The 16,203-nt window shown below is 44.8% G+C and overlaps 2 protein-coding genes across 4 annotated transcripts; both read right to left on the minus strand.

The window, feature by feature from the left end:
- Nucleotides 1–6,880: 6,880 nt before the first annotated feature.
- COPS9 (COP9 signalosome subunit 9) lies at nucleotides 6,881–8,797 on the minus strand. The gene is made up of 3 exons (XM_063407988.1): nucleotides 8,636–8,797; nucleotides 8,487–8,559; nucleotides 6,881–7,177 (listed from the first exon to the last, which is right to left on the minus strand). Exons 1-3 carry the CDS (start codon nucleotides 8,696–8,698, stop codon nucleotides 7,140–7,142), a joined length of 174 nt encoding a protein of 57 aa, XP_063264058.1. The 5' UTR covers nucleotides 8,699–8,797; the 3' UTR covers nucleotides 6,881–7,139.
- Nucleotides 8,798–9,144: 347 nt separating this feature from the next.
- OTOS (otospiralin) lies at nucleotides 9,145–15,799 on the minus strand. Of its 3 annotated transcripts, none has more exons than XM_063408478.1 (6): nucleotides 14,513–15,799; nucleotides 13,110–13,202; nucleotides 12,481–12,552; nucleotides 12,083–12,173; nucleotides 11,711–11,737; nucleotides 9,145–9,635 (listed from the first exon to the last, which is right to left on the minus strand). In XM_063408478.1, the coding sequence occupies exons 4-6, from the start codon at nucleotides 12,132–12,134 to the stop codon at nucleotides 9,451–9,453; spliced, it is 264 nt and encodes an 87-aa protein (XP_063264548.1). In that variant the 5' UTR covers nucleotides 12,135–12,173; nucleotides 12,481–12,552; nucleotides 13,110–13,202; nucleotides 14,513–15,799; the 3' UTR covers nucleotides 9,145–9,450. The 3 variants fall into 3 exon arrangements, with proteins under 3 accessions (XP_063264548.1, XP_063264549.1, XP_063264550.1); XM_063408479.1 differs by lacking the exon at nucleotides 14,513–15,799 and adding an exon at nucleotides 14,000–14,169; XM_063408480.1 differs by lacking the exons at nucleotides 12,481–12,552; nucleotides 14,513–15,799 and adding an exon at nucleotides 14,000–14,169.
- Nucleotides 15,800–16,203: the final 404 nt, after the last annotated feature.

Genomic DNA, 16,203 nt, shown 5'->3' on the forward strand with positions numbered 1-16,203 from the left:
CGAGAATGTTTCCACTTTTTTTTTTTAATGTGTATTGTTAGAAAGGACTTGAAGAAAGGGATATACTCCTAGCCTCACCAGGCAGCTGAGGAATTTTTTCTTTGGGTTGGTTGGTTGTTTTTTTTCTTTTCCCCCAGCAAGGTGGAGCCTATGCAGGTAAACACAGGGGTATCTCCCTTTTGCTTTCTCAAGAAACACTCCACACTCCAAATTTTATTCAAGACTTCAGCATCTCACCACCTTACACCATATTGCATCCTTTTTGGGCAGGATGAGCTCTGGTTTTCACACAATTTCCCCAATTATATACCCTGAATCCAGCCTAAATGTCCACCCAGAGTGAGGGCCTCTGCTGGCTCTGAAGGCTTCAACACACTGGATTTAGCAAGCGTGAGACTGATGCTCAGTGTGGTCATGCTAAATTCAGAGAGCTGGGAAAAACCCTGCTTTTATCGTGGGAATTAATGGGAAGGGAACAGGGCAAAGGTAAAAAAACCCCATAAATCCATAAATAAAAGGGGATTTAAAAATGCAGCATTTGCTGGATCAAGTGGCGTAAGAGGCTTAAATTGAAAGGAGCAAGTCTGAGCTTTTGCACTGTTTTTCTCAAATGTTTTCAGATGGATCTTCAGAAGCCAGGAAAATTGAAACAGCCCGAGCAGTAAGAGGCATTTGGGATAAACATTAGCGGGCTATACAAGTTTAAAGACCAGTTCCCAAGAGGGAGCCAAAACAAATTATTGCTTTCTTTGCTGCCATGCAGCGGGAGCAAACATACTCACAGCTTTATCCAGTACACTAGCACTCGGGCTCAGACCTTGGGAAAAATCTTAAAGTCATTAAAGCCTGACTGTTCCATGTACTCACTCTTCCCCTTCTCACAGACACAAATACTGAACTGCAGCTCACCACGATGCCCCAGGACAGTGCCTGTATTGCTCATGCACGTCCCAGCCAGGCAACCCAAAGCAAACACCCTCAGCATGGAGACAGGGGTCAAAGCCCTCCCTTTAGGGACCGGGACTGCTTTAAGAAGCCTTTCACCTCAATCTCTGTAGGATTCTTGCTCAGCTGAGACAAACACTTTCCCAGCAGGCACCGGATTCCAGTTTAAGCCAGCTCCCATCTCCCCTGTAAGGCAACTGCTCCCAACAGAGACTCAGTCCATCCCCAAAGCCAGCAGTGACACAGGGCAGCAGAGAAGCACCCCCACCTCTGCCTCCCTGCAGCCCCACAGCTGCCCCTCCCCTCTGCTGCGCCTCCTGAGGCTGCCCAGCCCCTGCAGGCTCTGCATGGGGGTCTCCGCCAGCCCCAAGCTGACGAGCAGTGGCTGAGCACGGCCACCAATCACCCTGGGGAGTCCTTACGGCCCAGCACCCCCAAATTCCTGCGTGTGGGATGGATATTGAACCTCACCTCGCCAGCTCTGCCACGTCGGGGCACACAGCCAGGCTGACCATGGACAGGGAGCTGCAGGGCACCACGCTGGCCTGGGCTGCTTGCAGGCTAGAGCTGCAGACAGCGTTTGGGGGATAACAAGGTCCTGGGGGGTGAGCTCAGGGGAGTTCCTAAGGAATCCAGCCTTTTTCCATTATGGTCTTGCTGGGATTTACTATCCCTCCATGCTTCATAAACCCACGGGAGGGGAAACCTGGCCAACACAGGCACATCTCCAAGGCCTGGGCTGGCTCCTGGGGATCACACTGCATGGAACACACAATTATCTTGTAACAAAAGAGCAAGAATGACTCTGGCGTGCTGAGAGGACACAGAATCACCTGCTCTCCAACAATTTAAGTGTTTTAGTTTGTGGTTTTTAATCAATCCTGACAATAAATGCCTTGTACAAAGTTATGTCTCACTATTTACTGCATCTCTGGCTGTGGCAGGTTGAAACGGATGCTTTTCCCTTTAGAAGTTAATGTACTCTAAGAGGCAGAAAGCAAGAACACTCCCCAGTGAAAGATTGAAGTCACTGCACTAACAATTAGGGAGAAATAATGTGAAAAGCTGAAGACAGCTGTAGAGACTGACCAGTCTCATCCAGCAGGGAAATCATCAGTAAAAGCATCCATAGCCCTTTCAAACACAATTATAGGCTGGTCCTAATGGTCCTTCAGCCCCATGTAATCACTTATGCCCATAATTAATTGGAATACAAATAGCTGCTGCACTAAACCATGAAGAGCTACAAGAAAAAGAGAAATTGCTTGCAAGATTTGCATTCCTGAAGTATAAACTCACTAGAGGGTTTTCATCATGGAAGCAGGCAGAGGGATTAGGATCAAGACTGACATTTGGCTAATCAGCCACTCTTCTTCCATACAAGAAATGCCATCAGATTTGAAGTCTCTGAATTACTGTGCAGGAAACCAGAGCATGCCCAGGCTGCCACATGTTTTATGACTGTATTTGTGCTGGGTGTAGGTCCCTGATGAAAAGACTCAGTTTGCCATGGGACTGTAAGTCAGCAAGCCCACCCTCAGCTCATCCAGGGATGATCAGCCAGGCCACTGCTCTTAGAGAACACTCTGAGACTTCCTCACATGGAGGTTCATTACCCTCCAGCCAATCCAGGGGAAAGAAAAGGTTTATTCCCAATGAAATGGAAGCATTAAATGTCAATATGTATTTCGTCCTGCAGGGATTCCCACCCTCAAGGCAATCTGTGGTATCCCTCCAATAAAGCAGGACAGATTTATGGAGAGGCATCAGGGAGGGAGGCAGAGAGATCACACTTGAAGACAATCTCTAATTCTCTTCTGGAATCAGGCAGGGAAGGATAGGGGTTATGAACCAACACACCCAGCTCCCTCTGAAAATCTGGGCATCTGTGAAAGTGGAGCTCTGCCTAAAAGAGTCAGGACAGCTCCTCTGCTCCTTGAGAGGCATTTCCAGAGAAGCCATTCTAGTTCTGTACCGTGTTTTGGCAAGTGTTGTAAGGCACAGCACAGATGAGGCACAGCACGCAGTGAAGGTGATTCCCACACCGCAGCACCTGTACCCCAGTGATGCAGGGGCAGCTGCAGGGCAGTAGGAGACCAAAAGGCCACAGCAGGACACTGCCCAGCAGTGGAAGCTGAGGCATGCCCTGAATGGGAAACTCTCACAGGACAGAGCAACTGGCCCGTGACAGGAGTCCCCTCTGAAGTGTCCTCGCCAAAGCCTCCCCAGCTGGGACTCCCCTGTGGGGCAGCTCCTGTCAGCACCAGGGCTGCTTTGCCACACTCCCTTGGCAATCCCTTGCCCCATTCTGAGCAGTGCATCTGTGTATTCACACTATTCAAAATAGAGTCCTTTCGTCAGGAGGCTTTAAGTTTAAATGAGTTCATACAAGATTACCTAAAACTTTTTTCATAAATAAGCAAGATGCACTCACAAAATAGTCCTACTTGTGAATTTTGAAAGCTTTAAAAGACACTGCTCTTGTCTGCCTCTGCTCTGAACTCCTTATAGAAGCTTGACTAAAAGGTTTGTATCATGGGTCAGGATTCTAACCCTGCTGCTTGTCAAAGGCCAACTGGATTAAATATAAAAGGCAAACTAAAAAAATAAATAAATCTGGAAGCAAAACCATGGAAGCAAATCTTCATGCTCAAAGCCACCCCTGCTGCCAAGGACTGACTTGCATTGTGCTTTTCCCAAATATCCCTGATGTGACACTGGCATTCCAGCCCCACCACCAACAGGGACAACAGGGCTGCACTGTCCTCTGCCCAGCATGTTCTCATACGCTCAACAACTGCACATTGAAAGCAGGAAGATGCCTGCCGGCTTCTCAACACCCCAGGGAAGCAGGAAGAAGTCTATTTATTCATCTAAATGAATTCCTTCTTTAGCAAGAAAAATACCTTCCACTTCTATTATTGAACTATAATATTAAAAGGAAAACTTTTAATTCCCTGTAGTTAACTCAGCAAAAAGCCACCAAGGAAATCCACTATTGCCACACTGGGTCTGAGCTTGCCTGTTCCTGCTCATACAAAGAGCAGTGGAACCCTGGATACTGGATAACCTGGAAACCAGCTCAGAAGCAGCACTGCAGAAATATTAGGCACAGATGACAGGCAGCTTCTTTTAGCATGGCAACTTTGTCTCCCTCACAATGAGTAGATTCTTTTCAGCTCAAAACAGATTGCACATTTTCATTTCCAAAGAATGTACTGGGACAGTTTGCAGTTCCCTGCAAACAGAGCCATGGCCTGTTGAGAGTGTTGAAGGGAACAGGCTGACATTTAAGTGTTTTGAAGGAATTGCTTTTCATCTGTGCTGAACCACTGGCTACACCCTTCTAATGCATTTCAGCACTTAGGACCCCATCCTGCCAAGTCTCAGGTGGGTCAGCTTTACAGATTGCCAGCCTGCCCACTGCAATCACTGGGACAATTCACAAAACTATCCAGACTGCAGCCTGTATTTTGGATGTTGAAATACTGAGCAGTAGCCAGCAGCTTATAAACTAATACACATCAGTCTAAATGTGTGCATATTGCTGTTCAAACAGCCTTGTTTGCCAAGAAACACTTATTAGGTGTCAATCTCCACAAAAGGGACAGGAATCAAAGCCCAATAAATGAATTGGCCAAGGCAGTCAAATGCCCTTTACATCAATTTTTATCAGACATTTTGACATCTTGTGATTATTTCCTGACAACAGGCTGATTGCCCACAGACTAATTAGACTGAAAGCCTTGACAAATGGGAACACAGAAACAATTTGAAGCTGAAGGGCATTTTGTTCTTCATCTAATACCATTCCAGAAGGGACCCAAACAAATCACAGCTCCTGATGCTGTGACAGCCCTCTCTGGAGAGATGATGTGATGCACACCCTCAGCCTCACCAAGCAGGAGGGAACCTCATACTGCAGACAGCTCCAAGATGCAGGTGTGGTAATATCCCAGCCCTGAATGTTCCATGCATTTCACTGCAGCCCAGGAGACCCACACAGGGATCACACTGAAGGGCAAGCTCAGCTAGCAGGACAGCAGCTGGGAACACCCCAGAATCCCCAGTACTCCCAGTAGCTACAGCCAGAGCAGCATGACCTGCACACCCAGGCAGTTCATGAGACTCCACAGCTTTCTCCATTAAGGACTTTGATTAACTCAAACACTTTTAAACACTGCACAGATGGAAGTTCTCTCCCCACAGACACACACACCACATCTCCCAGGTGCCAGCAGTACTATTAATGCTGCTTTTCTACATGAAACCCTGAGTTTCTGGACATCTTCACAAAAAGGTGTGTTAGCTCTACCTGCCTTGAGTGGATGGTTATATCCTACCAGGATGAAAACTGCTGCACCCAGGAGGATCATTTGCCCTCTACCCAGTTCCACAGAGAGATATCCATGTTTTGATCAGGTGAGCTGTTAGAAAAACAGAACCACTCACCTTCACACCAATGCTCACTGAGGTTTTAGACATCTTTAAAGGAGAGAATGCCATCCATACTGAAGAGCAGCTGTTCAAGGTGGGTTTGTATCACCGAACATACTCCTGCTGCTGTTATCAAACTTAAAGCTTTTTCTTACAACTTAAGGAAGCAAATGAAAAACAAAGAAATATCTACAAAATGTTGACAAGGATGTATTCCAAAATCAACCATACTGAGGAATCAGCAAAAGTAGATAAAAGAGCAGGAGGAGAGTTGCTTCTTGAGATTTATTTCATCTTTTGCACCCGAAATGCTGCCTCTATTTCCTGGAAGCAACTCCTATCTTCAAACACAGTTTGGAGAAAGCACAGCACAAGGCCAGATAGAGTCCAAGCCCATTTGCCAACCACTCCAATTGTTTTACCTCGGTCTCAGTGAGGAAAACTGGAAACCCCAGGCTCTCAGCAAGCACTGAAAGGGAAAGGAGCCTTGGCTGAGCAACGCTGTCCTCCAGGAACACAGCACAGTGTCAGGCACCAAGCACAGTAAATGGCAGAATTAAAGCACACTGCATGATGAAACACAGGCTGTTCAGAAATCCACAGCAACACACTCAAAAGACACCTAAATCCTACTGGCTTTATTGTGCTTACATTTTTAAGATCACTGGTTGGAACAGTTACTGTTAAGATTTAAAAATTCTTTTTTTTAAGGCAAACTAAAGAAATAAAAGTGTGACAGAAGTATGGAAGGGTTTCACTGCAGGTAAAATTTAAGTAGAGTGAAGTGTTTTAAAGAAAAATCAGTCACAGTATTAAGTCTGTGATCAAGTTATGGAATACAGATTGCATTTGAGATTAGACAGGATTACACTCTCAACTCTGAAAAAAATATACTAAAAACTCACTTGTTCCTTTCATTTGGAGATTCGGTTTGATCACTGAAGGCTAACAATGAAACATTTTTATGTTCTGAAAAGCTTCTGTCAAAATCTGAACTAGTATTTCAACAGCCTGATTCATATACACTGTCCCTCTAAGCATTGGCTTCTGCAGGAAAAGAAAATAATTTCAGGTTTCTTTTTCTGTCAAGTACAATTTTAATAATGAAATTATATTATTAAATCCAAGCATTCCCATAATCTGGGGTCACAACATTTCTCTGCTTAACATATCAAGGTGAAATTACTTTTTGTTTCTGTGTTCCTTCAATTAAAGTGAAGTACTGGTGGTAGCTCTCTGTCTTGAGACAAAAGCCAACCCACACTCTTCTCAGTGTGAGCAACAAATGAGTTGGGCTATTGGGAACAAGCACCCATCTGATCCCGACAATCCTGTACTGTGGGATGAACAAAACTTTTCTAGGCAGCATGTGCCCCACTGCATATCTTTTATGTCATATCCAAAACCAACAGTGAATTATTTAATATCAAAATAATGGCTCTAAGGGAGCTCAGAAGACAGCAGTTTCTACTTCCAAAGTATAAGGCAGAGAGAGGGGTGTTTCTTTGGGATTTTATTCAATAAGCACATCAGCAAATAAAATTTCCAGGAAAATCTACACACAGCTTCCTAGAAATAACAGTGCACACTTCCCTCCTTAGTTATCTTTAATCATCTGGTTTTCATATTCCCCAAGCAGCTTATCCAGGCTTTTTCCCCCTCTGTGACTTTTCCATTTTGATTAATTTAATAAATAATGGACTGCACAGGCGATCCTAGAGAAAAATCCACATCTCAGCACTGCTGGACAACTGAGTTCACTGGATGTCATCATCATCAAAGAGATCTTCAAAATCTGGTCAGGAAAACAAGACAAAAATTAACCTCAGAAGTTTCAATGGTACAAATGCACATGCAAGTACAATACTTTGTTCCTTGGATTAAGGACAGAAATAAAAGTGAATTCAGTGAATGAGAGTTACTGTTATTATCAGTTATTAGAAATGTAGCATCAGGGTGATGATTTTGCAGATTAACAAATTGGGATTTGTGTTAAAAACCCCTTCCTCAAAAACATTTAATTGCTCTAAAGGTGCCAGTAACATTTCTGTCTCAGAACACACCTCTCAGAAATGGCATGGTTCTAGTCACCTTTGGAACTACCCAACCTACTCAGCTTTGCATCTTCTCTGTATGCTGAACATAAAGTGATCACCTAACCAAACACAAGTCTTTATTCTTACAGAAGGCAATTTACAAGTACCCTACAATGAACTGAGAATGAATCCTCATTTAGAAGAGCCCTAGACTACCAGTGGAGTACAATAGCACAGTGTGGTGGTAGAAATATATGGAAATGACACTGCTGAATAAGCTGGCTCCAACAGATAGCTGCGTGTACCCCACAACTGTTGAGAGCAGCACTGAACTCTCCTGTATTCTAAGCCTAGAGCAAAATGAGAAACGTACTTTACTTTGGAGTAAACGCTGGTTTGTGATATTAACAATACCACAGCAAGCACATTTAATAACATCTAAAACTCGCTGTTGCAACGTCTAAATGTATTTCTTCAGAAGCATAAAAACCCCTTTAGCAACCAAGTGCAGCACAGTGTTGTATATTCCAGCCCCCAGTGGCCTGATATGCAGCTCCTCTCTCTCAAAGCATGTAATAATTGCATATAGGCTGAGAGAATTGGGATTGTTCAGCCTGGAAAAGAGAAGTTTCATGGTGGCCTAACTGTGGCTTTAGTACCTGAGGGAGCCTACAAAAGACAGAGAGACTATTTACAAGGGCCTGGAGTGGCAGCGCAAGGCTTCAAACTGACAGAACGCAGGTTTAGATAGGTGAAAAAAATTCTTCCCTGTGAGGGGCGGTGAGGCACTAGAACAGATTGTCCAGAGAAGTCCATATTTTTACCTGTATCTGCACTGTTAAACATAAGCTGTTACGTGAACAGACTAAGGTATTTTTCCTTGTAGCGATTAACACGCTGAAACTCCCAGGAGAGGAAAAGCCCGCGTTTTACCGCTCCCGCCTGCATCACTCGCACTGCTCTCACACCGCTCCCCCGATGGGGTTAGCGACAAGTTTAGCGACCCCCAGCCACGAGAGAGAGGGCAGGCGGGGTTTGCTGATAACCCCCGAGCACGGCGCTCCTTACCGTTGAAGAAGTCGGCGTGCACCGCTTTCTCGTTGGCCGCCAGATCCATCAGCAGCCCCGTGCTTCCCCCTGCCTGCGAAAGCAGCCGCTGAGCGCCTCCGCGCCGTGGCACCACAGCCCCGCCACCGGCACCGGAGCACCCGCCTCACCTCATCCAGGTCCACGTACGGGCCGGCGCCCTCAGGGAACATCTCGTCCACGGCCGGCTTCATGGCGGCCGCTCCGCGCCGTCACTTCCGCCGCCGGAGCGGGGCCGGGGCCGAGCCCGATGGCCGCGCCCGCGCGGGGGCCTCGCCGTCGCCATGGAGGCCGCCATCTTGCTGGCCCCGCCTCCGTCGCCATGGCGCCCAGCCCTGGATGCCGCCATCTTGCTGACCCCGCCCCTGTCGCCATGGCGCCCAGCCCTGGAGGCCGCCATCTTGCTGGCCCCGCCCCCGTGGCCATGGCGACGGCGGGCGCTGCGCCCCGTCAGGCCCGAGTGCTGCACCAGCTTCCAAAGAGGGGGGTGAGACTGACAGCGGCCGCCCTTCCAGCCCCCAGACTGGGTGCATTGGTTAAATAACTCCTGTACACTCATTACTCCTCTACACAGAGAGCACTTTCCAGAGACAAACCTGAGAGCATCACCTGTGGAAAAAAAAAAGCTCCCAAAGCCATGCAGCAGAACGGAGGCGTTTATTTTATCACACAGAAGCATAAGTTGTAAAAAAAGGATTAATTCAAAGCTACATGTGGCTGCAGTGTCACTTAGGGGCTGAGGTGCAGTGCAAAGGTGTTTGCTGGCAGTCAGGAGTTCACTCAAACACCTTTACAAGAAATGGTCAAAAAGAGACTCATTGAAGCCATGAAATGCTGCACGTGACCGCGGTGTCACCAAGCAGCTGAAGGCAGCCAGGTGTGTTCACTGGCAGCCAGGTGCTCCCTCACACCTGGGCAGCAGCTCTGGCAGAGCGGAGCAGGGCACTCAGTGCTCGTGGTCACGCACGTGGTAGCCAAGGTGGCTCCCAAAAGGGAACTGGGCAAAGAAGGTTCTGGCCATGTCATTGATCCTGTTGTAGGCTCCCAAGGTCCGGAAATATTCCACATAGGACCAGAAATCATTGGACGAGAAGGGCCAGTACGGCAAGGCTGCAGCTTCCCGGTAGGGATCTAAAAAACCCAACCAAAATAAAATACTGCAGATTACTATAATGTGAAGCATTTTTGTTGAGAGGCTGGGCTTGGAGCCACCATGGTTTGGTGCTGTGAGTTGTCTTTGGAAGCTGGTGTGCTCCTCTGGCAGGAGGGAGGCGAGGAGAGCCATTGACCCCTCTCGTGACCCACTGCAGAAAATGGAGCTGGAATTCCCTGCTCCAGATGCACCAGGAATGGCAGAGAGGGACAAGACAGGGAGCAGGAATGAAGGGACACATCCACATTTATGCCAATTCAAGAATTCATCAGGCTGGTTTAATTTCTAGAAAGCTGTTGGTTATTTCAAAGCAAGGAGTGATTGCAATCGAAAGCCATTTTTCCTCATTCCACATAATTTGCTTTGCCCGATATAAAAATATAAGGAATAAGGCACCACCCTCTATGGCTTGCCCCTGCAGCTGACCCCAGTGCCCACTAAACCCCCAGGGACTGGGGCCATACTTCCCTGATATTGCCTGGAACTGCAGAGTTGTGCCTCTGTCAGGGGACAGTAGGAAACAAGCTAAGGGGATGCAGAGGAAAGGCTTTGCCACTTGGGAGACAGCTGCTGCATTTGGGCCTGCTCTACAATATCAGAATGTGATGTAGTCTTTGAAACAAGATTCCAATTCAGCAGGAAAACAAAATCGGTTGTGAAAATGCAGCAGCCGACCACTCCTGGGCCCAAATATGGACAAACAGAGAAGCACATATAAAATATAAACAGCAGCTGAGACCACAGGCACAAATGTCTTTCTGTGCAGCGAAGCTAAACCCAGTATTTTATTTTTATTTTAAGCCCATTTAGATGAATGAAAGCTTTTCCACTCAGCTTGGGGCCAGAGTCTTTAGCAGGAATTAAGAGCCTTCAACAATCCTGTTTTCAGACTTTAATTTTACAGAGTAAAGTTTGCAGCATGCAGGCTCAGATGGCACATAACAAACCAAATGAACCAGCCAAATGCTGTCTGCAGAGGAGAACTCACTGTTTATACCAGCTGACCTCAGATTCACTTTGCAGGCTGCTGCTTGGCCCAGTGTGAAAGAAAACAATAATTGCTGGTAATGAGAGCAACAGGACACTGCCTGAACAGGGTTCTAATTCTAGATTGATGCAGGCTGTCCTGACTGTCACAAAAGTTGCCACAAAAATATTTGCTGTACACAAACACAGATGATATATTAAAAATATTTAAGAAATTATATATTAAAAAATATTTATTTCTAAAGAAATAGTACTGAGCATAGGGAAAAAGGTTTGAATTACAAGTAATCATATTAGACCTTGTTGTGTATTTGTCCTGTTCATATTTGTTATAACACTCTGCATATTTGTGCACTGGAGATTTGCTGGCTGAGATGTACACCAGCAGTGGGAGTACTTGGTTATTGCAGATACTGCTCTGCAACTGTTTTCAGACAGGATTCTGTCTGAAAAGCCAAAAATAGGTTAAACGACAGAATCATCAGTAAGCCAGTGTAAACATCATTAGGGTGTTGAGGGTTTTTTTTAATCAAAGGCAAACACTAATCCAATGGACTAATCACACAAAGTGACATGAACCACAGGGTAGCCGTGCTAAGAGATTTATTCCAACATTTCTCTAATTGGATTTGTAAAATTTGTAAATTTTATGCTTTTTATCATGCAAGTCAGTATCTCTTGCCAAAAAGCAGATACACATACAGCATTATTGTTCAGGACAGACAAAATTCTCAGATGTGCTATAAATTTATAAGTTTGATGCATTCCAGTTAGGATTTTGTACAACAGAATTAGTGACTTGACTGCAATCCCTTTTCATTTTAAGACTGGATATTAGCTCTATTATTATACATTATTAATATCTCACCACCTTTTAATAAATTTTAAAGGAATTTTAAAAATTCACTATTTTTTTCCACTAGAACTAATTGAAAGCTTTTCCATTGTCCACTGAGGTTAATAGGCATTTTTGCCAAAGTCACTGCTGGGCATCAAGTCTGGGAGTTACAAATCACTCTCCCAATTCTTAGTGACACAAAAGAAATAAAAACACAGTGGGAATTACCATCTCCATCCTGGATGGATCGGGCATCTGTAAATAAAGAGAAAACACATCAGTACCAGCTCCTGCCCAGAAAGACTTTCTGTTAACCAAACATTTTCTACGTAGTACTAGAAGCTCACAAGGTCTTTAATGCCTACATAGGACCCTCTGTAGCAAAAGGATTTTTGTTTCTTGAACAGCAGGGCAAGGAATTCCCACTTTGCAATCAGTCACTGCTACAAACCAGCTTAGTCTGGCTGTTAGTCAGAACTCACAGCCTGAACAATTGGGATTAATATGTCAGCAATACTAAATAGAAGATACTGTACTTGTAACAAAATATTTCTGGCAGCTTGAAAATATAAACAAGAATAAATTCGGTAGTAATCTTACCTGTTAGCATGCTCATCAGCATACAGAAGAAAAATAAGCCAGTAAATGTCATCTTGTCTGCAACAAACTGCTCGTGTTTCTGAAAAGTAATCTGTACAATTGATGATGATTACAAGAGATTAATAATGATGCAAACTCTATTATTTCTTGTTTTAATAGAAGAATGCATTCCAAAATAGATTCTAGTTACTAACTTAGGCATAACAAAATCCAATTACATTCCTTACAGCTTCTGAAGTGCAACACAGAGTATTAAAAGACCATCAGTCCTGAAATGTGTATCGACATTTTGGTTTTAGATGGCATAAATCCAAAAGGTGCCTCTGAACCGACATGAAATCAAGTGTCCTTGGAAATGTTTGATTTTGTGGTTAATTTAATTTTACTTTGGAAATTACCTCTCTCTTTCTCTTCTTTTCTTCTTCTTGCAGCTCTGAGCCAGCTACAAAACTCCAGAAGGATTTCTATTGCTGTAAAGTAGCAATGCTTTGTAAGGAAGGGTAGGGGGGAAACGTCACTGAGTTACTACACCAATCTGATTTTGTCTTCTTCAGGTATTTTAAATGCTCACATTTGCATTGTATTTCAGCACTGCCCATGGAAGAGACAATTTCTGAGAGGAAATCAGAATCAACTTTGGCAATAACTTGTTTTTGGAAGATAGAGGGAAAAACTCCAGAAGCAAATTCAGTGATTATTACAATTGCTGCCCTCCTGACTTTCTTTCTTTCTGCCCCTTTCGAAAAACAGATTTTCAAAAATGCTAGCTGAACAAATTGCTGAAAGGATATTGAGTTCCCTCTCCAGCTCAGTCCCAAACCCCAGAAATACTTGACAGTGCTTTATGTTCTTACTTAGGATCCTTAAAATCTAGCCCTTAAAATGTACCCAGGCACCGAGTGTCCACTAAAATCAATATGGTTACAGTAAGTAAAGAAGGAGGGCCCTGAGGAGCACAGCCATGCTGATGGTGCAGGTACCTTCAGAGGGTCGATAAGGTGCATTGAAATGCATTTTCACAGCATACCCATTTCCTGGAAAGATTCCTCTCCTACACCAAGCAGGTCCTTTGCTCTTCAGCCTGTGCAGATTGCTGTATGGTTCCAGCACTTTGAGAGGCCTGCAGGGGAGATGCAGTTTGGAGAATATTCAATTGACTGAATACGTCTCGATTGTTTTTCAGGTAGCACACAACCCCTGATGGCAGCAGGTGTGGTCAGGGACTAAGGTGTAGCAAACAGTTCTGTGAGTCATGGCCACATTGGGAATTTCCATGCTTCCCAAAGATGTGGCAGTTCAGGTCATCTTGCCAAACCTCCAGCTATGTCCAGATGGTTCCTGTCTTGAGAGGAGCCACTGAAGATGCCAGTGCAGAGCTCACTGTATGTTCATGCTGTGAGATCTGACTGTACAGATGCTGTTCGGAGCTGCACTTTCTTCCTGGGCATTTCCAGTTGCCTTTAGGGTCTACAAAATCATTTCTCTGTGCCAGTTCTAGACATTTCCCAGCTGTGTACATGCATCCTGACATTGGTGCCTTTGCTGTACCACATCCACCCATCTGCCACAGGAACACAGGGGAAATCTGTGCACTCACAAAGTCCTGGAGCAGAGAGAGCCAGCTGAGTGGCCTTGCAGGAGGACCCAGTTTGCCTGGAGTTTGTTCCTATCTACACACAGAGCTAGATAGTTTTGCCAAGAATTAATTCAAGATGTTCTGAGTAAGGGGAAAAAAGGGTGCTTTGTAGCACACTAGGCTGTGCCAAGTCTTGTGAAGGCTGAAAAGAAAAATATTATGAAAGCAGAACCTAGCCCATCTTTGAAAGGCTTTAATTGTCCTGTTTAATATATATTTCCTAGGCCTGTAGGAAGGCTCCCTACATGAGCCATGTTCCTGCAGCACCTCAGGCCACTCACCTGGGCTGCAGCAGCTGTGGGTGTGAAAAGGCCCTTCCTTGGAGTTCTGTGCTGCATCCATGGACCTGGGTGCACCAGCACTGCCTGCAGGGCCAAGCTTTGCCTTTCACTGCCTAGTCTGCATGTCCTGTGCCAGTAAAAAACCAGAAGCACTGAGGTGTGCTGATACACACACAAAACAGTCATCAGCTGTAACTGAGTAATTGCTATAAAGCTACTTTTGTGTGCATCCATCAGTAGCTTTGTTTTCCCAGTTGATAAACCAGGTGTAGTTCCAAGTGGGAGGTGGGATAACATGTTTTGGATGATGACAAAGGAGAATAATGATGCTCCTGATGCAGCCACATCCTGCTGCTCTCCTCTTGAGATATTAACAGTGTTGTGGGAGGATGACAAAGTCCCAGAGATTATCAGATTCAGGGTCAATCTGATCACAACATGGTCTGCTACAACACTGGATGAACTTGGGAAGATTCCCATAGCTATTGGGCTGACACACACCTTTCTACTTACCTCCTTTACACCTTTTTATTCTGTCTTTTGAAGCCTGGAGTTACTTCCAGAGCAAGGAGGATCACTGATCTGACATTGTGTGACAGTCTTCTAACAATTACACATTTGCAACTTAATTCAAATCAAAATTTTCCACTTGCTAGTGCACACATTTGAGATGTGAATACATTCTCAGGGTTTCCATGCTAAAGCAGACCTAGGAAATTATAAAAAGAGGACAACAGCATTGAAAACAACTTGCATCACAGAATACAACCTTTTCTATCAATACTTCTGTTGCTGTACATGACTACTTGTCCCAGCTGGGTCTGTTTTAAACACAGTGTTGGATGAGAGAAAAGCTGCTGAGTTCTCATCAGCTGCTTGAAGGGCTGTGCCTGAGGGGTTCAGTGTGCCAAACAGTGCACAGTGTGTTCTCTGGCTGGTCCCAGAACACATGGTGCTCTGACTTGCAGCATTTGTAACACCCATAGTCATGTCATCCCCTCACTCTTTTTGCTTTTTGTGGGTTTTTTTTGGTTTGTTTGTGGGGTTTTTTTTGTTTGTTTGTTTGTTTTGTTTTTTCTCTTTCTCTAGGAGCACTTTCCATTTTTCAAACTCAACGCAGAGGGCAATTAAAATAACAGCACTGGATGTCCAGCACAAGGGCTGGCATGGATCAGTTAGCAGAACCCTCCGCTAATAGTTGCTGCCCTGCAGGCTTCTTCACTGCTGAGCAGTAATTGGAGATGCCATGGTGCCCACAAATGCAAATCTTGCTCAGCAGCAGCCACATTTCAACAGACACTACAGCACTTAACAGGGCAGCTGCTTAATAAGTTCAGTGTCTTAATTTCTACTTATTTTGGAAAGAAATTTACTGTTCTCCTTTTTCAGAACAGCCCATTAGCTCAAAAAGCTGTTATTCCTGCTGACAAGTTCTTCGGGTTCTGTACTCTAAAGTTTGCATGAAGTTTTTTAGCTGAGGCCATTCACTCAGAAAAGCTTTGCTACAGGATGGAAAGGGCTGTTGGTTTTTCCTACCCGCACATCCCAGGAGGATCCAATCAATATGTACTTTCTGTAGATGGCTCTCAAAGCCAGAAAATGCCACACTGAGCCGTGTCAGAGACAGTAATCAATGAGAGCACAGGGGACATTCCCTTGGGAATAGGGGAATGCAGCTTGGGCAGCACAGGTGTTTGTGTGACTCAATGGGGAGCAGTCCTGGACTGCCAGCCTGCCCTCACATAGGCCTCTTACTAATGGGCTGTTCTACCCAGAGCCAGCCCCTGTGGAGCAATTCAGCTCTCCTGTCGATTAACTTGAAACAAAGATAAAGGAATACATAAAAGCAAGTTTATAGATGCCTTTGTTTTCTCAATAGCTATGTTAGACTGGTATCACACACACAAAAATCTATAAACCTCCAGGCACTGAAAAAAATCCTGTACACTGTTTTTAAAAGCCAGACTCTTTCCTATTTAATCAATTGACAAAAGCAAATGCATGCAGAGCTCCATAGGAACTTATTTAAAAACTAAATAGGACTTACAGATGCATCTGAAGTGGTCTGCCCTTGAGCTGAGCAGACAAAATGTTCTCCATAGGGCTACAACATTTCCGTACATCAGAAACAACTAATGACAGTGATATATTGACCATCCCTAAAAACAACAAACAACAAATGTTTGATTATTTCTTCCAGCAAT

Source organism: Prinia subflava, chromosome 11 (assembly GCF_021018805.1).
Source record: "Prinia subflava isolate CZ2003 ecotype Zambia chromosome 11, Cam_Psub_1.2, whole genome shotgun sequence".
NCBI classification, from domain to species: domain Eukaryota; kingdom Metazoa; phylum Chordata; class Aves; order Passeriformes; family Cisticolidae; genus Prinia; species Prinia subflava.

Excerpts from the sequence above, each read along its gene's own strand:
- COPS9 (XM_063407988.1), bottom strand. The coding sequence starts at position 8,698 with ATGAAGCCGGCCGTGGACGAGATGTTCCCTGAGGGCGCCGGCCCGTAC. Across the intron at positions 8,560-8,635 it reads CGTACGTGGACCTGGATGAG|GCAGGGGGAAGCACGGGGCT; the intron begins GTGAGGCGGGTG and ends CTGCTTTCGCAG. Across the intron at positions 7,178-8,486 it reads GCACGCCGACTTCTTCAACG|ATTTTGAAGATCTCTTTGAT; the intron begins GTAAGGAGCGCC and ends TTTCCTGACCAG.
- OTOS (XM_063408478.1), bottom strand. The coding sequence starts at position 12,134 with ATGACATTTACTGGCTTATTTTTCTTCTGTATGCTGATGAGCATGCTA. Across the intron at positions 11,738-12,082 it reads GCTGATGAGCATGCTAACAG|ATGCCCGATCCATCCAGGAT; the intron begins GTAAGATTACTA and ends CTTTATTTACAG. Across the intron at positions 9,636-11,710 it reads ATCCATCCAGGATGGAGATG|ATCCCTACCGGGAAGCTGCA; the intron begins GTAATTCCCACT and ends TGGGTTTTTTAG.